This window comes from Microtus pennsylvanicus, chromosome 9 (assembly GCF_037038515.1).
Source record: "Microtus pennsylvanicus isolate mMicPen1 chromosome 9, mMicPen1.hap1, whole genome shotgun sequence".
In the NCBI taxonomy this organism is placed as follows: Eukaryota; Metazoa; Chordata; class Mammalia; order Rodentia; family Cricetidae; genus Microtus; species Microtus pennsylvanicus.
In genome coordinates, this window is record NC_134587.1 from 92,001,050 (window position 1) to 92,023,347 (window position 22,298).

The 22,298-nt window shown below is 35.6% G+C and overlaps 1 protein-coding gene across 1 annotated transcript in view; it reads left to right on the plus strand.

Moving 5' to 3' along the window:
- The window catches only part of Vegfc (vascular endothelial growth factor C), a 103,271-nt gene extending 82,138 nt beyond the window's left edge, over nt 1-21,133 (plus strand). The window contains exons 4-7 of the mRNA XM_075986774.1: nt 3,604-3,755; nt 12,296-12,402; nt 12,671-13,004; nt 17,919-21,133. Of these exons, the coding sequence (XP_075842889.1) occupies nt 3,604-3,755; nt 12,296-12,402; nt 12,671-13,004; nt 17,919-18,033 (708 nt within the window). The 3' untranslated portion in view covers nt 18,034-21,133. The remainder of the gene's footprint in view (nt 1-3,603; nt 3,756-12,295; nt 12,403-12,670; nt 13,005-17,918) is intronic.
- Nucleotides 21,134-22,298: the final 1,165 nt, after the last annotated feature.

Consider the following 22,298-nt stretch of genomic DNA (forward strand, 5'->3'; position numbering starts at 1 on the left):
AAATCTTTCCTGGGATCCCTAGCCTGTCACTGATATAATCAACTACAGAATGAATAAAGCTCCCTGAAAAACTTGTCTTTGAAATGGAAGTGTCATGTTTCATTCTGATTGCCCCTGTAGGTCAGGTGGACTCAGTTCAGCTTCCCCATTCCCTGCTTAGCCACAGTGAACTGTGAAAATGTTCATTGGGATTTTGTTTGCCTTGTGTTTGGTTAACTCCGAAAGCACCCCTGTAGCCGCTTATTACAGCTCCTCAGTTTTTGGCAGAGTCAACTCTGTAGTGTTAGGATCTTCAACCTCTTCACCTGATACTTCATACCTTTACATATTCATTATGCATCTCTTCCTACCTTCCAAAGCTTACATCCGTGTTATTTTTCTAAGGATATGCTTTAACAGTCCTCCATCTTACCAAAACATTCTTCAGAGCTCTCACTACTAAATACAACCCAGACATGTGAGAGACGCTGATAGTGAATAATTTCTATATGGTTGAAATAATGGTACCATGATCACTGAGGCTACCCACTGTGGCCTTCTGGTCCCTTTCCCCCCTTGGATAACAGGGTAGATGGAGCTTGGAGTGGCAGCAACATCATAGATAGAGATGTTACTGCCAAGGCTTGGGGCAGGGCAATTCAGCCCTTTGATGTAGCTATAATCTCCAAAAATATCTTCTCTATCACTGTGGGAGTCTGTGCTGCCTCATCATGAAAGCCAATGTCAGTGCTTGCAATAGGAAACCTGTAACAACAGATTCCCCAGTGGTCTCCCCCCTCTGAGTCCTTTTCCAGGCATACTGCTTTCTTTCTTCCTGTCCCCCAGTTCTCTTTTCTGCTCCTCTCTTACAGCTTCTGCCCAACCACTGCCTGCAGAGCTGTTTGCGGGGCTCCTAGTCTCCATCCAGTCCCTACCACTCTGGTTAGATGTTTGCCTAACACTTAACCAAAGGCATGCTTTTCAAGTTCTTCTTTCTGTCTTTGGCTCAGCTTCCATTGCATATTCCCTCCTGGCTTTCACCCTACTTAGTCTTATCTTTTCACAAGATATTTATGTGTCTCTGCCTCCTCTATTAATATTCCTGTTATTATGTTCATCCTCTTTCCATTTCCAATGATCTCACTGCGTATCACAGCAATGCCATAATTTATTTCACAACTTTGATACTGAAAACTCTCCTACAGCTCTAGACACAAATATTTATCTGCATATTATAATCATTATTGCACCTTTATTGCTAACTTATAGACCTTGCTATCATTTGTATCATTTTAAAATGTAAAATACATTAAAATATGCAGTTAAAATCATATATAACTATAAAAATATTAAGAACTGAAACACAATTCAGTGTCAGATCATATGCAAATGCCCAGATTCTGTCCCCAGTATCACATAAATTAAAGAAATAATTTATAAATATATTTAAATTCCTATTTTGATGCACAATCTAACATCGTCTATGCAGATTACTGTTATTGTAGGCTTAGCGCAAGTTCTAAAAAAACCGAAAAGCGGTTGCTTATGTAAACCTACAAAATTCTTTCTTAAAACAGCAATCTATAGGTCAAATGAGAAGTTTCATCCCAGCAACATAAGCAATTGCATGCTCAGAGAACAACTGCTCAAAAACATAATTCTGGCCATGTTGTAATCATATATTATCTATGGAAAATACATATTATTCTGGAAAAAAACATAGCCTTGAGAATTTATGCAAATAATAGCATCTCTATAGAAAATTGTATACATAATCATGTTCATGAACACTGTTACATAATTTTCATAGTAGTCTTGTGAAGTAATACATCAGTCAATACCTTTAGTTAACTGATTATTAAAAACAAAATATATTTTTTGGAAAAGCTTAACTACTTTTCTAAACGCATGTAGTATTTGAATACAGAAACTAAGAAAAATATCCTTTCTGGGTATAATCTTATATCCATCCTTATGAACATGTTATGTTTTTTATAGAAAATAGCTGAATTGTTGAATGTATATGTACCCTTCAAGTAAAAAGGATACACATCATATACTTTAGATCATTCTTTTTCTTCAATTTAGGTTTATTTTGATAGCTACATTAAAAACGGAATTTCATATCGATAGTATACTAAATATTTAAATATGTATGCATTTTGTAATCAGGTTAAAAGCCTATGTGCTCACATATTTATAAGTTATATCTGCAAAAATACTGAAGATACTTCTTGCTTTTTGAGATATGCAACACACAATGACTGTAAGTTGTTCCCTTGCTGTGAAATAGTACCCTAGAGCATCTTACTGAAGCCTTGTCCTATCATTCTACCCCAGGTTCTGAAAACCATCCTTTCTACTCTTAATTTCAGTGATTTTGGTTACTTGATTTTCCATGTACATATGAGACAATGTAGTACTTGTATTTCTGGGCCTGGCTTGTATCACTTTACACAATCTTCATTCAGGTTTAGCCATGATGCCATAAATAACTTTATTTCTTTCTTGACAATTCAGTGAAAATATCTTCCTAGTGTGTGTTCCAAGCTGTCAAATGAATTTTAACCATTGTCAGTAATTGTTATGTTATGTGATGGCGTGAAATTACAACCAGGGAACAGGGGGAAGTTGCACAGCTCCGAGGTATTTCTCTCTTTGGAGCACATCTCAGACTGCTAAAGCAATGCAGAATAACACAGCGTCCAACTATCATTGTTTTACTATAAGTAGATCTTACAGGCAGGCAGCTAAGGGGTAGGCTCTTGCTTCTACCATTCTTTCTAGTAATAAGCTGGCTTATGAACCTTAGAATCAAAATCCATTTAGTTTATGTGTTACGCCCGCCCACATCCCTTTTTGAGACCTATAGTTCTCCATGAACTAGCAATGCAGAAAACACCTTCGTTACACCTCATCTTCAGACTCTGGCCCAACAAAACATAACATGCCCTACTTTATTTTCAGCTCCATTTTTATAAGGTCTGTCAAGATTGCAATAACACAGCTTTGTTTGTCAAAATAATGGATTGCTTGTTTTTATTTTAAATGTAAATTCTTGAGATCTGAGATGTGTAAAACTTTCAAGAAGAAATTTCTTTTGGAATGGAAATAAGTTTTATAACTGTAATTTATGTCTGTGGATGTGGTTGCCATAAAATAGGACTTAACTAAGCATTTTTAGGCTGTGTGGCCAGTAGCTTTGCTCATAAGTCAGGAAGATATTCACTACAGATAATTTGTGTTGCATCTTAAATTCCTAGGCTTTTAAGACCTTGATACCGAGTAATCTTGGATTCTGAAACAATTCTTTTTCTTGAACATACTGGTCTGTCAATCCTCTGTTCTATATCATTAGTTGGTCATCATATTTTTAATATGCTCCATAGCAAGTGATTTGATGTCAGCATCTGAAATATTTATTATTCTGATGGAAGACAGTATTTAGGAGCAAACTATTTTTACTTTGTTATCATTTTAAAAGCATTAAGGAGGCTCTGCCTATATGACATAGTACCAAGCCATAACAAGCTAATTTCATGCACTCTTGTGGACTCCAACATTTACCATAGAAGTCCTTAGTAGCATCTATATAATATTTTTTTCTTTTTTGTCCCTTTGTAGTTGTTTGAAATTACAGTGCCTCTCTCTCAAGGCCCCAAACCAGTCACAATCAGTTTTGCCAATCATACTTCCTGCCGATGCATGTCTAAACTGGACGTTTACAGACAAGTTCATTCCATTATTAGACGTTCTCTGCCAGCAACACTATCGCAGTGAGTATGAATTCAGTCTGTCTTTCTACACCTTCTCCTAAGTTAAAATTACCTTCAAAGAAACCCAAGTTTATTTAAGGAAGTTTTATAAAGACTGTTCTATTTATCATCAAATACAAAACATAAAACATTATCCAATAAAAGTAGATTTATACTGAACTACCCCTTGTATGGACAGGGTAGTTCATAACATAAACAGACAGTCTATAGAATGGTTCACAGCCCACCGCCATTCACATAACTAATGAAGTAGCCACATTGATTTAATGTCTGTGAAGTTGAGTATTCACTTGGAAATTATTCTAAAGCTTAAAAATTTAAGCCTTAATGATTTAAGTTTAAAACAATTATTAACCACTCATATTATGATGATATACTAAAATGTAAGTTGAAATATACTTCTTATTTCTTGTTTCAGCAAAGATTGACTTGAAATATTACTAATTAATTGGATTTTCTCTTTATATTACTTGAAATAATATTCAAGCTATCATTTAACATTCAAGTTGTTTTCTTGTCTCTCTTTTACTACAGCAAAGAGTAGCACTAGATTAAAGGGAAGGGCAGATTATCGATTTAGACACTAAATAACTGATATTAGTACAAATCTGTCTTCCTTTGCTTGGAAAAGAAAAGATCTTGCAGATATCGCTGAAGAAAACCATAGTAATTTAAGGAAAGTGACCCACCTTAACTGACAGGGCCCATCTCTCATCTCATTCATGCAGGCCCTCGAGTACTATTTATTTCTTGACCCTATTTCCGTAGGCAAAGCATATGTTCTGAGAACTTTAGGTATCCTCTCTTTGTTCATGGTTCCCAAAATTTTATTTGAAGATCTGATCATGTATTTGTTTTCTAATAATTTTCTACACTTATCTATTTTTCATATAATTATGTTAGCTCTGTCTTAAACCCAAAGATTAGTTCATTCCCTTCTATTTCTCTTTATTTCATATCACAAAATCCTCATATTCTTTGGAAATTTAGAAGTTGCAGTTATCACTAATTTCTTCTTTTATCGCACACAACTATGAATCATTATCTTGGAGAAGAGGGAGATCCATCTTCAGCCTTCATTTAATTCTCATCACTTCCATTCATCCACTCTAGTCTGTGTGGACGTCGGATTTAGCACATCAGCAGCAAACCGGTCTCTTAATATCAAATATTTCCCTCATTCCTGTACGCTGTTGTAAATAAGCTTCAAAAGACATCATTTGATTTATCCAAGCAAGAATAGTGCTTATCTGTTGCTGAAGGAATTGTGCACGTTTCTCACCATTCTTTTTCTTTGTCATCTTTCTTGTCATTATTGTCCACGTCTATGTTTTACAAAGTTTGATTCCCTGATCACAAGGTCTTTTCCTATTCTGTATCTTGTTTCTATTATGACTTCAGCTTGAAGTAAGTTCTCTTTCTTTTATTCCTTTCGAAGGCCACATCCATTTCCTAGCGCTCAGATGAAAGCCTTTCCCCTGCATTTGTCTCATCAAAATACCACAATCAGCATTGCTTCTGTGTTAATTTGATAGCATCATTGCTTTGTGCTATGAATATTATGGTTTTAGAGATGTAATTGTGTTGTTACATGTACATGTAGTTTGCTTATTTCATAGCTACTATATTCTGTTAAATTGATAACTGATTATGTTTCCGTGGCAAATACTACAGGAAAATCAATGTACTACAAAATATAAATAGAAGGATATAATCATGGAAGGGTAGAAGAACACAAAGAGAGAGATAAAAAGAGAGAGAGGGAAAGGGAGGAGAGGGAGAGAGAGAATGAATATTATATAAAGACATAAGTATCTTGGTTTTTTGAGACAGGGTTTCCCTGTATAGCCTTGGACAACCTGGAACTCACTCTGCAGACCCGGCTGGCCTTAAACTCACAGAAATCTGCCTGCCTTTGCCTCATGAGTACTGGGATTAAAAGTGTGAGACACCAATGACTGGAAAGACACAAACAAGTATCTTAAAGTTACTAGTGGTGAATTTATTGCCTAATTGATTAATGCCTCCATTGTTCACGAAGATGTAAGGAAATTTAAGTCTAGTGCCAAAATTGGGATAATTTAATTACATTTTAATCCATGAAATTAATATGCTATTAAATAATCAAAAGACTACGGCTGTGATTTTGAAGTAGTGAAGACCTATCTATGAATCTTCATGTTTTTATAAAAATATGAAAATAGAATATGAAGTTTTATTGATAAATGTTATGTAAAGGTTTAATATAGTCAAAGCATCTTGAATTGTAATTTATACATCATTAAGTGACTGCAAATCAATCATCATATTATGGCAGTCTTTCAGGTAGTGTCTAATTGAAAAGAAAGATAAAAGGGGATTATAAAATAGAAAATTCTAGCGCAGGTTATAATTCATCTTTTATTTGATTCCTGACTTGTTATAAAATATTGGCCCTAAATATGTTTAATAGTAATAAGTTACATTTATTGGAATTTAAGAGGAGGGTTTCATTATTGTGAGGACTCTTATTTTTGCTAAAGAGAACAGTGGATACACAGCCCAGGGAACTTTTTACTTAAGACTTGAGAACTCAATGTCTTTAGTCCATTAATCTGTAATAGATCCTCAATCCCATTGCTTAAAAGCTCAAAAGCTAGGATGTTTTCTTTTTCTAGCTCTAATTGCCCAGTTTTCCCTTTGAATTCTTGAGTGTCATGCATTGTTCTTTTTCTTTAAATATAAATAAACAGAAAAGAATAAGAATAATTTACTAACATTTAAAAAAGAGTAGACCTTGGATACTCCCATTAAATTGATTAAGACATAATCTTAAACCATCTGATAAAAAATAATTTTTCATCAGAATTCAAAAGAAATGATTTCAGGAAGTTCTAGAAATGTTCTCTTTGCAAATTTATAATCGCTGTGAACATAGGTCATTATTTTTTGAAATTTTAATGTATATATCTGTTTATCATTTTCTACAGTATTCTCTCTATATATAGAAACAGAACATATATACATGTTTTTTTTTAATTTTTTCTTTGTCTTTTTGAGGCAAGGTTTTTCTGTGTTACTTTGTTGCCTGCCCTGGAAATAGCTCTCGTAAACCAAGCTGGCCTCGAACTCACAGAGATCCTCCTGCCTTGCCTCCTGAGTGCTGTGTTTATATATAAGGGTATAGAATATATATACCTATACATATAGAAACATAGGTATAGAATATTTATGAACATGTGTTTGTATAGCTATAGAATATATATAGTCTAACTTGCTCAGTTTAGGACCTCTTGACATGAATGTATTTACCAGTAAAACTCAGTCAAGAGAAGTATTGTTTAAACCCTAAAGCATTATTTTCTTTCCTAGCAAAATATTATGTAGTAGCTGTATGGCCTGGTTTATTGAATAATCATAACATTTCAGTTCATTTCTATCAAATACCAAATAGAAGTGGTAGTGTTTTTTGGTTAATTTTACGTAGATTTGGGGAGTCAAGGATCTCTTAGTGCACAAAACCTCAGTGCGAAAATGTAGAGAAAATGATTCACAAATATGCTTGCATGAAGCAGCATGACATAAGATTCAAAGTGTAGGGGGTTGCTACCAAACATTTAGAATTTACCCAGAATGGACACATTTTTCTAAGTTTTCAGAGATATAAATTGACTAATAAAATTGATTTTAGCATTGAATACACCAGTTTTTCTCATTGAGAAATACATAGATCCTTGAATTAATGACCAGAAGTTTTCAAATAATGAAATAATTCTTATAAAAGTAACTTTATGCTTCATAAAAATTACAAGTTCTGTTTAAATGAGAAAGTAAGGTTTATTTGCTTACATGGTTCCCCACATAGATCTACATGAAAAATTATTTTATGCCTTGCAGAAAGTGTATGCTTCAAGTAATATGTTTTCCAAATGAAGCACATGAAATGTCTTATTTATAAAAATGTATATATGCTCATTAATCATTTATTACTTTTGAATATCAGTTTCAACAGCATGAAAATGCCTTGAAGATTGAAACATAAAGGCAATAAGCACTTTGTTGTAATCCTTCTGTCTATCCTGACAATACTTCCTTTCATTATAATATAATAACATTTAAAACTTTTGTTTCTACTTTGTTTTTTAGGATAGTATGCTATAAATCCTAAGCTGTTGCTTTTTACACCTGAAGGAGGGAGTGTCATTTAGGAGTTATAAATATATATTTCTCCGAATATTGGTTTCTTTAATTCAATAATATCTAGCATAATTTCAGATTTCAACATTAGAATATGTTTATGATGAGTAATATTTTCTTATTTGTGTGAAGCTTCTCATATATATTAGAAATTTAAATTGCGTTTTAAAACTATTAGAATTCAAAATACTTATTTACCTTTAAGCAAACTGTTACTTACTATTCCGAAGTTTGTTTTATCAAGAATATTTCAGTCTAATATAATTGAAAGTGTTTGCCAAAACCTCTGTTCTTGTTCAGCATGCGCACGAAAAAGAAGAAGAGGTGGTACAACCAGATTATGTGGACTCTGCATTTTCTATGCATGAAAATACATATCTGGATGTTTGTATAACATTCACAAAGTAAATTCCTGCAATTGTGCCTACACATAGAGTTCATATGTTTACATTTATATTTTTGCAAATGCTCTGTCATAAAATAGAAATCTCTATGTAAAAGAAAAAATTGGTTCTGTTTTCTTAGGTTACTAAGGGTAGAAACCCACCTGGTTGGACATACTTAAATGCAGGTATGAACCCTACCAAGCTCGCCCAAAAGAGAAGATCCTTCAGTACGTTCAGGGCTAGAAACTGAGAGGACTCCTGTAACTCTGACATTTATACAGCTTGGATCTGTTTGTCAAAATTTTAGACTGAAATAAAAGGGATAACTGAAACCAAATAAACAGTACCACAAGTGGGAGAGGGGACTTTGTCTGAGACTTTGTATGAGTATGTTAATGCGTGCTTGTGTCTGTGTGTAACTGAAGGAAAGCTGTAGAAATCCATCTTTACTGCACTCAGTTAGGTAGGCTGTGTTATTGCATGTCATTTCATCACACTAGGGAATATATGGCTTTGACTTTATTTTGATTGTGTGTGTGTGTGTGTGTGTGTGTGTGTGTGTGTGTGTGTGTGTGTGTGTGTATGTGTGTTTGAGAAGCTTTCTTATAGAGCACAGGCTAGCCTCAAGCTTATTTTATAGTCCGGGAAAATTATCTTAGACTCCTGATGTATCTCCCTGAGAATTTCAGATGCTGGAATTCATTTCATATGCCACCATGCTGGGATTAAGATGTGCATTTTGACTCTTTAGTTGGTTTCATGTTCCACATAAGAGCTGTAACCAGTGACTAGAAAAATACCACATCAGACAAGTGTAGGATAAATTACATTTTGGCAAAATGAAAAAGGAATGTTTCCTATTGTCATCATTGTCATATGTGTCCACCTATAACCTATATGCACTGTCACCACATGTAGAAGGATACTAAAGGGTATTTTATGGCAGGAGGCTAAAATTTGGGTAGAATATACATACAAAATTATTGATATCTGTTTATAAAATTGATAAATACTCTAAAGTTATCAGGAACAATTCATACTTATGAGTAAACTAAAATATAAAATAACGACTTATTATTTACTTTTCTATTGCTGTGATAAAATACCATAACCAAGATAACAATTTTAAAAAAAGAGTTTCTTTGATGGTTTCCAGTGCCCATAGGATAATAGCCCATTACCATTCTAGCGAGAATGATGGAAGTGTGGTTCGGGAGCAATAGCTAAGAACTTGATCCACATGCAGACATCAGAAACCTGACTCAAAATGCATCAGTTTTTTGAAATTTCAGAACCTGCTGTCAATGGCGCACCCTCTAGCAAACCACAAACATCTACCAAATTGAGACCACTTGTCCAGGAATCTGTGACTTACAGGGAGCCCCTCCTTCAAACCACCACAGTGACAAAATACTGGAGTGTGCGTAGAGATTTTCCCTTAGGATTAAGTGGATTTTTTTTTAGGATAGTTTGGCATGTTCTGAGAAATGCTAAGTGAACAAACAAGGTTTAAACATGTTGCCTGTTGTTGATTTTTGGTTTTGGTTATTTTCCAGGAAGAAATACTGACATATATAAACAAAAATATCTAAACAAAAAAGTAATGGCACACTGGGGTATGGACAGAATGAGCACACTTCTCATAGTCTTAACTCATTATCATATAAATAAATATGTTTTATCTTTAAGAGTAAAAACAAAAGGCATGTAGTGTACACAGGATAAAGCAAGCAGCTATTTGTATAAAGACTGTTGGAGCCCAAGTATTTTAGTGGAATTTGTTAGGATGAAGTTAAACATACAGAAAGTCCTAGCTATCCTGTGTTGGTTTTGGATATAACTGACCTTCTTTTTGCCTAAAAGTGCATACATGCTTATCTCCCTTAAAATTACATACTTATTGCAGAAAATATATGTGGCAAACATATTTAATTTTACTTTAAAGGGAAAAACATACAGTCAACTGTAATTAGCCCTCAAGCCCAGCTTATTTCTGATGAATTACCATGAATCATAGTGTCTCCAAAAGACACATTTTGAAAGCATCTAAGATGCTTAAAAAGTTTTATATTCATCTAACAATTATTACTGCTTTTGCATATACTTGTTTGGTTACCATCTAGACTATTTTCATGCTCTACAAGAGACTGTAGTTTCCATGACGTAGCAAATAATATAGTGATTAACAGGTCAGACTTAAACTAAATCAAGAAACTCCCTGTAACTGACTCCCTAAGTAGACTGAAACATATGGGACACTTTAGACAAGCTGCCATGTTGAAATGTGTGAATAGATCCTTTCTTAGAATTGCTGTAGACTTCTGGAAATAAAAACACCGATAAATCATCAGAGGTGATGCTCAGAATGACAGTAGACATGGTCATAATGTACAGATTTAGAAGATAAGTACAGAGATGTGAGTCTGTGATCCCAGCACTGGGGAGGCCAAGGGTCAGCAGTCCAAAGCCAGCCTTATACTATATAGTGAGGGCTTTCTGCCAAGCACACGCAACTTGGAATTGCTTTTTCTGTAAAGTAAAGCCCAAAACAAATTCTTTGTGTGGTTTCATAGTACTTCTTATATGTTTTTAAAACAGTGTTTCATCACCTTGAATAATCTATATAACTTTTCTTAGTAACATCCAAAGCATGTGGCCTGATTGTTCTTCACTTGGAGCCCATTTCAGGGTGTCTGCAGATCATTTCTTTGTTGTAGCATTTTGGAGCATTCTTCGCCACATACTGTTGTTTATAATATTGATTTAAAATGAATGATGTGTGATATCTAAGTAAATATTTTCCTTTGACATCCACACCAATGTCCGTGACAAGTCACCTAGTAAAGGTTCATGAAAGCTCTCACTGTTAGAATATTAAAAGGAAAGGCGTCTCCTTGATAGACATTAACCGGGAGAACAGGCTGCAGAGTGTATCTGCATTTGACTCAGACCATCTAGAAGAAATTGAATATAATGGTACAGAACATGATTAAACCCAAATGATAGATTCTAAATGTCATTTTCCAGAGTAGTAGTAGTAGTAATGATGATGATGATGGTGATAAAGAGTAATATTGCTCCGTGAAGAATGGTTCATTCTAGGTGGAGTAGTGAATAACTGAGGTTTGTCACACTAAAGTGCCCAATGTTGTAGTCATTAAGGTGAATGGGTTCCTATTAGCCAAGGGCAAACAATCAAGGAGTAATTTAAGTCCTCAATAGAAGACAATTTGTTGGTAATGTTTTCTAAAACAAATATTGAATTTTGAAAGGAGGTAGGGATGAAAGAAGGAAAAGAGGGTAGGAAGAAAGAAAAGAAGGAAGAAAATAGTCATCACCCCCCAAAAAAATCCAAATGTGCTCTGGGATATTTATGGTGAAATGGAAAGTGGGAATTATACATTAATCAAGTGATATTAGAGCTATAGGATCTAGGGTTCAGAAATAAAACAGTAAATGTGTTTGTATGGGAATATCACAATAGCTGAAGTACTTTAGTGAGGCAAGAGCTGAAAGCCACCTAAACTATTATTATAAGAAATAAACCATATTACATCTTTTCATGAAATTTTGTATGTCACTAAAAGTCCTTCAGATAAAAATTAACAAATAACCTCTAGAGTTGCCTGAAATATATTTTTTATTTGGTAAAGGAAATTACAGGGAAAGATAGAAGGGACCATTGCATTTTTTGAAAGTCAAACAATATGTCATTATACAAAGACGCCTACTTGCTTTTAAAAAGTTTAAGTCCTCTTAGGCCTTATAACTTATAAGGGTAAGCTCAGATTGGAACCTGGAGCAGGTGAGGTGGGGGTAGTTTTAGGGGAGACACTAATGGTTCATCTCTATTCTTGCATATTTTCAAGCTTTGCTGTCACCATGTTTTGACTTGTAACATGCACATGCAAAGAAATGATCGTTCTCTATGCCAGTTACACCATTCTTTAGCTCCTGTTTTATTTGTCTTCCCCCAAGGTGTCAAGCAGTCAACAAAACTTGTCCTGCAAACTATGTGTGGAATAACTACATGTGCCGATGCCTGGCCCAGCAGGATTTTATCTTTTATTCAAATGCTGAGGGTGGTAAGTAAAAAAACACTTCAGTCCATATCTGATCTGTATTTTGATGAACATATTTCCATTTTAAATGCTCACAATATTCTGCTCATCACTTACTGATGAGTACAAAGTAGGATATTAGCTACTTCCTTTGCTATTACTTTTAACTTCTACTTAAAGGGTGTTTACATATATTACTGAAAAACGAAAAAGGAGGGTATTTTGAATGCATGTATGTAAACCCACACCCTGAAGTACTAAGGTCTGGTAAATATGTTCTGTGTTCTTCTAGACTCCACCCATGGATTCCATGATGTCTGTGGACCCAACAAGGAGCTGGATGAAGATACATGCCAGTGTGTCTGCAAAGGTGGCCTTCGGCCATCCAGCTGTGGACCCCACAAAGAACTGGACAGAAACTCGTGTCAGTGTGTCTGTAAAAACAAACTTTTCCCCAGCTCATGTGGAGCCAACAGAGAATTTGATGAAAACACATGCCAGTGTGTATGTAAAAGAACCTGTCCTAGAAATCAACCGCTGAATCCTGGGAAATGTGTCTGTGAATGTACAGAAAACACACAGAAGTGCTTCCTAAAAGGGAAGAAATTCCACCATCAAACATGCAGGTAAGGAGTCTAGGTAAACAACGCTAATTCGCTTCTAGAACATGCAGTCTTCTCAACCAGGAGCTGTTTTTCTCAACCCAAACTAGCAGCAGCTTATTTGAATGAAGACAATAAACCCTCGGAGAAGAAAGAATGCAGTTACTTAAATCAATGCTATTCTTTCTTAACACTAGACTTTTTGTGGGGTTTCTAGCTTCTTTGAGTCAGACTTGCTATATAGCCAGGCTGACTTAGAATTTAGCATTCTCCTGCCTTGACTTTCTAAGTGGATGGATTCCAGGATTACATAAGTACATTTGGTCCCTGGGAGTTGAGTAATATCAAAGGCAACAAAGAAACATCAAGGCACAAAAACAAGTCTAAAATATACCCCAAACTAATTCTTTGTCCAAGAGACTAATATAGCAAAGCCCAATATGAGTAGAGGATAGATATATTATTTTACAAATGCATTCTATGTCTGATGCCTTCAAAAATTTTACATTCTGATGGAATTTATGACCAGATGCTTCAAATGAATCTTTTTTTTTTTTTTGACAGGGTTTCTCTGTAGCTTTGGTGCCTGTCCTGGAACTAGCTCTGTAGACCAGGCTGTCCTTGAACTCACAGAGATCCTCCTGCCTCTGCCTCCCAAGTGCTGGGATCAAAGGCATACACCACCACGACCCAGCCCAGTGCATTATTTTAAAGCTTAAAAATAAAACGCAGCACCATTTTCTGAAGAATTTTATCTGAAAATGAAATATTTACACGGAATTCTTAATGAGAACTGGATAAATGTTCTAGCTCGCTCTCTGTTGCTGTGATAAAATACCATACCCAAAAGCAACTCGGGGAAGAATGGGCTTATTTGACTTCCAGGTTGCAGTCTATCACGAAGGAAGCCAAGGCAGAAGCTGGAGGCAAGAACTGAAGGAAACCTGGAGGAACACTTTGAATTGGCTTGCTCCCAGGCTTCCTTGCAGGATCAAAGCCTACCTGTCTAGGGATAGTACCATCCACTGTGGGCTGGCTCTGTATCAATTAATAATTAAGAAAATGTCTCACAGACACGGACATAGGCCAGTCTGATCTCATCACTTTCTTAGTTGAGATTCACTGTGTTCTCAGATGCCTCTAGATTTGTGTCATGTTTAAGGTTACTCGAGCAACTTGAGAAATAACTAAGTGATCGAGAACATGGTACTCCTTCAGAGAAACTGGCTTTGGTTTCCAGCACCGATTTCAAACAGATCACAACTGCCTTTAACTTCAGTTACAGGGGAGCCAACACCCTCTTCTGGCATCTGTGGTCACCTGACCCACATGCATGTACTCAGAGACAAACACAGACCTAAACACATAATTACAAATAAAAAACAGAATTATTGAAAATTACTTAAGATTCACTTTTGAAATGTTATTTTATTTTACCTGTATGGGTATTTTACCATAGGCATGTGTGTCCTGTGCACCACGTGTGTGCCTGGTGCCCATGGAGGACACGATCTCCGGCACTAGAGTTAGACAGTATAAATCAATAATCTGGGTTCTGGACGCTGATCTTTTGTCCTGTGTAAGAGCAACAAGTACTTAACCACTGAGTCATCTCTTCTGTTCCATCACTCACTTTTTTTTAAGAGTTTAGGACTTTTAATTTGTCTTAAAGTCACTGAAGCAAACAAAACATGATAAACATTCTCTTACAACCCCCAATGCAAAAAAAAAGAAAGAAGAAAAAAAAGAGTGTAGGAAAAGAAAACCTCTTGAAATGTCCTTAAAAGGCTCTGTCATTACTGGCTGCAACATCTGTCACTTGTTTTTATTTTTACAGCATGGTTTTGTCGTCTTTTTCATTAAGAAACATAAATGAGGTTCTTGGACTCAAAGACTTTCTATATTTATGTCTGAATTTGTATCTCTTACATCTCAGAGGATAAGACGACTACTGTTTAATCCAGACCTCTCTTTGGGATGTTTTAGTTGTTTTCCTTCGATACTGGCCCAGCAGCCTTGCTTCTGCTTAAATTACCTCAGTATCTTCTACTGTCTCCCTCCTCTCTCGGTTCCAGAAGAATACAGATTTCTGACGTTGATGCTGAGAACACTTCATGCTGTTTCTCGGAGTTGCTCCTGTTTGTACGGCATTGGTTTTCTCTTCTCTTCCATCTCCAGTCTAAGGAGGAACAATAACCTGGCAGATGTCTCTGTATTAGGCTGCGTTTAAGCCTCTGAGTTGTGAGATCCAGTAAAGATTGCCATATGTATCTAGAACAGTGATTCTCAACCTTGCTAATGCTGGAACCCTTTAATACAGTTCCTCATGTTGTGGTGCCCCCCCCATACATAAAACTGTTTTCATTGGTATTTTATAACTGTAGTTTATCTACTGTTATGAATCATAATATAAATATTTGATATATAGGATATCTGATATGCAATCCCTGTGAAAGGGTCATTTGACTCCCCATAGGCGTCATGACCCATAGATTGAGAACTACCAGTGTGTTTAATGTCACCATTTTTCTGCTTTTATTCTCTTCTCATAGCACATGAGATTTTAGTGTCCTCATTTTCAATAATTTTTCTCTTTCATTGAATATCTTCTTCCATCCATAAATTAGACATGGGCAAATAATACCCTTTCAACATCTAAAATAAAAGCTGTTTTCTTTTAATTTTTAATATTGTATCCTTGTGACTATTTAGCATTAACCTTGTACCTCATTAAGTAGAGGTTATCTTTTGAGTCTCGAGACTTTGTGTTCTTATTTTCACGTTTAATTCCGAAGATCTGTCATTTGTAGTTACTGCAAAACGGGTCACCGCTAAATCCAGGTTTTTCATTGATGATATTTTTTTTTCCTGTGTTGTTGAAGAGTTCCTTATATAAACCTTAACACTTATTTTTGAAAACCATTTTGAATAATACACATTTTCCAATTTTACGGTACTTACCAAAAGGTAGTTTCAAAATTCAGTGTTATATCCAAATGAATACAGCTATTATATTTCAACAAACCTGATTAAGTCATGTTTCACATTGAATCTTTTTTCAATGAATTTAGTACATATTAACAAATTTGAATCTTTTGAGAATGCGTTTTGACTAGCCAGACATCTAAATTTTCTACAGGGAATTGTCATGTAGCTGCTGAGTAGACTATATGTATATCATACATCTTTGCTGAACAAACAAGACACATCTTTCATAGATTCTTTTCCTGTTTTTCTGCTATTTAAGGTTGAAGTTGGTTGTCCTGGTCAAGTGGCCATGGAGCAATACTCTAAGTCCTGAACTATATCCCTATGCTGAGTTATTATACATATTGTAACTCTTTGTGTGCCCAGTTTTCTAACCACACTAAGTGTATGGTTCCATAGCTTATGGTATCAAATAGATGGAACAAAAGAGAAAATTGTAAAGTATATATATGCACATTTCTCTTAATATTTATTTCAGTGAAGAAAGGTAGAATGTATTTTCATTTTACTGCCTTAATCAATAGCTGTCATTGACCATTAAAAATCGCATGCCTTTTTGATAAACAAATTGTATTCATTGTGTAATTATGAATATTTTAAAAGTTCTTAACAATACATTTATACGATCCTGCTCTAAGGCTCTAAGAACATTCTAGAGATGAAGACTGAAAGAATATAAGAGCTAGGAAGATAGAGCAAAGTGCTGCAGAGTTCTTCTGGGAAAGGCACAGCCATTACAATCATGAGCTTTTTGTAGTTATGGATGCTCACAGTGGCTCAACAAGAATGGGCCTTTGTGGGGCAAGAATTGGAGGAAGGGCTAGGAGGACACAGCCCCTTACTGCCAAATTCTTTGTTCCTGATGATTTAGGAAGAGAGAACTTATTGCCATTAGTTTTATACCCACGTCTGACCCATCCTTCCCCCTACTCTAGTGGATACTTCCAAACCAGTGATCACTCAGCTAGCCATGGCTAAAATGAATGGTAGAATGGTTCAAAAGCCAAAGAAAAAGTCATGAATGTGTGAGAGGGACTAGTAGAGAGGATTAGGAGTTGATAGGTGTGACAGGGACATGAGAAAGAGTAATAAGGAGACATTATATATGCACATGAAACTTTCAGAGATTAAAGTGAATAAAATTTAAAATACATATAAAAAATCATTGGCTATGCTTTTCTTTCCGTATCAAATGAGATGAAATTTGAAGTGTTTAAGGGTCTCTTTAGTTCACTTTCACTTTTCCTTTCTAGCCCATTACACAGTGAGGCATATTCATCTTCTATAACATTCTTCAAAGTTAGAGTCAATTCACTATAGCAAGCAGAACTTTCAAAAATTAAATGATCGAAATTTGTCTTTTCACCACTACCAGCAGCTGGAAGTCTAGTGTGGATGGAGAAGGCCCCAGCCAATCATGTTTTCCCTCACCATCCAGAGTACAGGTGGGGAAGGAAGAGTTACCCATTACCCAGCCAGCTGCTGAGTAAAAACACAAGAGTGTGGATGGGGCTGCTCGCCAAAGACTATGGTCCTGCCAAGATGGCTGGGTTTAATTGTCTGGAAGTCTGGGTCCCATGCACATGCCAGACTTTGTGAACGTTGCCATGTTTATGTGATCACAGGAAATCAGCAGACCTTAAATATTCACTTTCAAAATTTCTGTTTTATGTTACTTTCATCCACAAAGCAGAAAGTACTTCAAAAGAACTAATGCTTACAATGGCCCATCTTTCCATTGTTATGTCAGCAACGGGGACATGTTTTTAAGGCTTTCCATTCTCCTACAGTGCCGTAAGCGTAAGCACACACTTAAACATTTATAAACCTATAAACACATTTTAATAAAATTAGTAATTTTTCTGAGTTTAAACTTAAGGAAATATAAAAGCTGATTTTTAGCATCATGACCTTGGTCTTCACCATATGTGTTTCTCTCTGTTTTTCTAGTTGTTACAGACGACCCTGTACAAATCGACTGAAGCACTGTGACCCGGGACTGTCATTTAGTGAAGAAGTATGTCGCTGTGTCCCATCATATTGGAAAAGACCACATATGAGCTAAGATCATACCAATTTTCAGTTCATCATTTTACTGTCTTGAAAAACTGTTGCCCCGATAGAACTGTTTATGCACAGAAAGACTCTGTGGGACCACAGTAACAGAGGCCCAAGTCTGTGTTTCCTGAACCATGTGGAGAGCTGCAGGAATGGACTGGTGCTTGTGGGAAAAGGCTTCTTCAAAGCCTGCTCTTCTACCGGTGACAGACAGCCAAGGGTTTTCTCTTGTGATTTAAAAAGAAAAAGAAAAAAAAAGAATGACTATATAATTTATTTCCACTAAAAATATTGTTCCTGCATTCATTTTTATAGCAATAACAATTGGTAAAGCTCACTGTGATCAGTATTTTTATAACATGCAAACTATGTTTAAAATAAAGTGAAAATTGTATTATAAATGGTGAAGTTCCGTCCATCGCCATCTTACATTATGTTCCAGTTGTAGAAAATGGAATGTCGTCTTCCAAAATTCTCTTATCACAGATTTTTGAGTTGTCTTGCATTTCGTAATGATGAGCTCTCTGCACACTCAAAGCAGACATCAAGTGCACTGTGCGTTAACTTACATTCTGGATACACTGGAAAAAGCCTACTTTTTTAACTTTGATGAAAAAAGAAAGTGAGAGAAAAAAAATCTTTTGACAACATCAGAATGTTTAAACTGAGTTCATCATTGTTTAAAGAGGAAAATCATGGTCAACCTCTTTGAATCCAACAGCATAGCATGATCCATGTTCATCCAGTGTTCTCCGTCTTTGAAACTCACCCAAAATTCAAATCATCTTTCAACTCATTAGTTCCAACAATGAAGCAAAACATGTTATATATCAGTTACTATCCATGTGATAAATTTTTTGATATCATACATTTGGAACATAATAATTATTTTAGCAAATAGTATTTTAGCTTCATTTGGTAAGCTTTCTGAAGTTTTGTAAAGAAGGTTTGAACCCAATACAAGGGCTGTTATGAATTAGCTTGAATATCAATCTAAGTCTTGTGTTTCTTAAAATTTATTGGCAAAACAAAACAATAAAAGAATCACTAAAGTAAAAATTAAAGCCAGAAGTATCCAAGAGACAAAAAATTATTTGTCCCTGGAGATGTAATAATTTTGATTGAAAACCAAGAGTAGCATAGACAAAGATAATACATTACCATAGAAGCTTGAAAACAATTTTATGTGGACCATAAAAAGAAATCCCACTTCAACACATCGTAATAAATGGGTTTTTTGAGTCATTAGTATAGATGGACTGGGGAGAGAGCTGAACAGTTGTTTAGAATATCCACACAAGTGATTTAACAAAAAGCTAAAAATTAGTGAGAATATTCTTCAACTCGGCAAAGAATCCCAAGATACCGTGGTTGATCCAAAAGATAAAGTTGAGAAAACACTAGAAGCTCCCAGCAACAGCTAATATATCCAAACTTGGAAAGTTTATAAGCAACATTTCATGTGCAGAAATCTAATATTGGATTCTCAGTCTAAAAGGCCAAAGGCAAAAATGTTTTGCAAAGCAGTTGTATAAGATTTAGCTTCCAGATTGCTTTTGAAGGAAGTTTTAATATTTACAAACTGTTTGAGTGAAGCTGGTTCCATTACTAGAATGTCTAAAGATATCCCTTCCTCCGTATGTGTACCACTTAGAACAGAGTTGTGGGGTGTGAGCATAAGAGTAAGTTCCTCAGCGCATGCTCTACAAGAGGGAATAAGGGTCAGTCACTAAACTGGACTCAAGCCTTCCTCTGTGCACACCTTGCTCTCAAAGGAATGCCACTCACTGGTGAAGAGAAGATGTGGGTGTTACAGGGGAGAGGGTTCACCTAGAATAGTTTTACCACAGTGTCAGAGCTTTGGAAAACTGGATTATGGTGTAAGTGGAGAGAGCACTCTAGTTTCCGGGCCGTCCAGACCCAAGTAATTACACAAAATTACAACACTGTTTGGCCAAAAGGTCAGGCATGTTTTTAAATAGCTCTTCCATTTTAAATTAACACATTTTTGTTAATCTGTGTATCGCCCCAAGGCTGTGGCTTACTGGTAAGTTTCTGGCATCCTCCTTTATCAGATACATGGCGTCTTCCTGACTCTGCCTTCTTTCTCTCTGTATTTTTGTTTGGATTTCCTGACTAGCTATATTTTCCCTGCCATAGGTCAAAGCAGTTTCATTATTAACGAAATGATAATAAAACATACTGACAGCCGGGTGGTGGTGGCGCATGCCTTTAATCCCAGCACTCGGGAAGCAGAGGCAGGCGGATCTCTATGAGTTCGAGGCCAGCCTTGTCTACAATAGCTAGTTCCAGGACAGGAACAAAAAGCTACGGAGAAACCCTGTCTCAAAAAAATAAAAAAATAAATAAAATAAAAAATAAAACATATTCACAGCATGCAGAGGGGAAACCCGCATCATTATGGTCTAAGTTTAGTCAACCTAGAATGTGCAGATAGGGATGAAGGAACACCTTCAGATTCACACTTCTGTCTGTGACTCTGCTGCGTGCATAGCACAGACTTTCATTAGAAGATGTTCTAAAAGATATATTCGGAGTTTATGAGTTCTAGAATGCTCTGAATTAATACATTATTTAATCCTTAAAAATGCACATACAGTACCCAAATAGCTCTTTAAGAATATCAGTGACACATTTTAAAACACTACTTATGATGACTAGCTGTTACTATGATTACTATGCTTCACTGCTGTTCTTTTGTTCCTTTTTTTTAACTGAAAGTGATGGTTGCTCAGCTACAGGACCCAGAGATTTTATTCCAGAGATGGCAACTTATTGCTTTAAAGAGGCAAGTTGTGGTAAGAGAGTCCAATCTAATTGGGCACTGAATTATAAATAATGTACCATGTTAAATTCTGACATGTCTGTGTCCCTAAGAAAATCAACAACGTCCCCGAGTATTAGCATTTGAGGCATTGAAGGGAAGGGGCTGGATTGAAGTTGTGTCTAAAGACCTGTCTGTAATGTTTCAATTTGTCTTAACTAAAAATGGAAATCAAAACCACAGCAACTAAGAACTTCGTGGAAACACCACTCAAATGCTTCACTTGTAAAATTATGAATAAAAACTATACTTCCTTTATGCAGTCCTTCTAATTTGATCTTTAATCCTAAGTAATGTGGATAGGTAGGAAGCACTGTTTGTTCTGACTTCCTAATGTCAAATGTTACCACATATAGAAGCAGAAATTCTTTACAAATATCTTAAAAATCAAAACCATGCAACTTTTGCAGAATGACATTAAGGTTTACTGTACTCTTCTTCCAGAGCTAAATTAGCTGTGCATAACTAGTATTTAATCCAGAAAGAGGCTTTGAAACAGAAATTGACTTCAACTATTGCTGTTGTCTGTCATTCTGACTATAGAATTTGGGTTAGCCATTAAGAAGGGTTTAGCATGTACAAATGTATATGTATAGCGGCCAAAATTCTTAGAAGGTTTGTTTAGTGGACTCATCAGTGTTGATTATATACTAGGCAGGAGACAGAACTATCCATAACAGATAATGGTAAATGTTTGATTTTGTGAAAGTAAGGCAATATTAAAAGCTTCTTGTTTCAAAACTTGAAGTTATGATTGGTTGCCCAAGAAACAATCCATTCTATATGGCTCCATGGATATATCCTTCAGTGATAGGATAGGAATGGGAGTCTATAATTTCAGCCCTTCAAAGGGTGAGACAGGAGGATTGTTGCTAGTTTGCTCCCAATGGCCATTATTAAATAGTCAGTTGCGGGACAGCATGAGATATATTGTGAGAATTTTTTTTTTTTAGAAAACAAAAGATAAACCACATTACTTTTATTTTATTTACTTTTTTTCCAGACAAGATCTAGTGTGGCTGAGGCTAACCTTGGACTCCTGATCCTACCAGTTTCATTCTCCCATGGGCTGTGTCACCAGGCTCAGCTTTGTTACTACTAAAAGGTGTAAAAAGTTTCTAGAGGGTTCCACACACCCTTTGTCTTTGTAGCAATGCTTTTGGCGCCATTTTATATTTTAAAAATATTTTAATATCAATATTTCATATATATATATCATATACATAGTTCCAATAGAATTCTTTTCAGAATCTTACCGTATCTACAAACTATAAAGATGCTAATGAGGGTACCTTTTTTGATCCAGTGGCATCACTCTAAACAGCACTGGAATGGCAGAAAGGCTGAGTACTTTGCTTCACTCTCTAGTTCATTCTTTATATTTCTTTTAAATTAGAATCTTTTAAGTGTGTGTGTGTGTGTGTGTG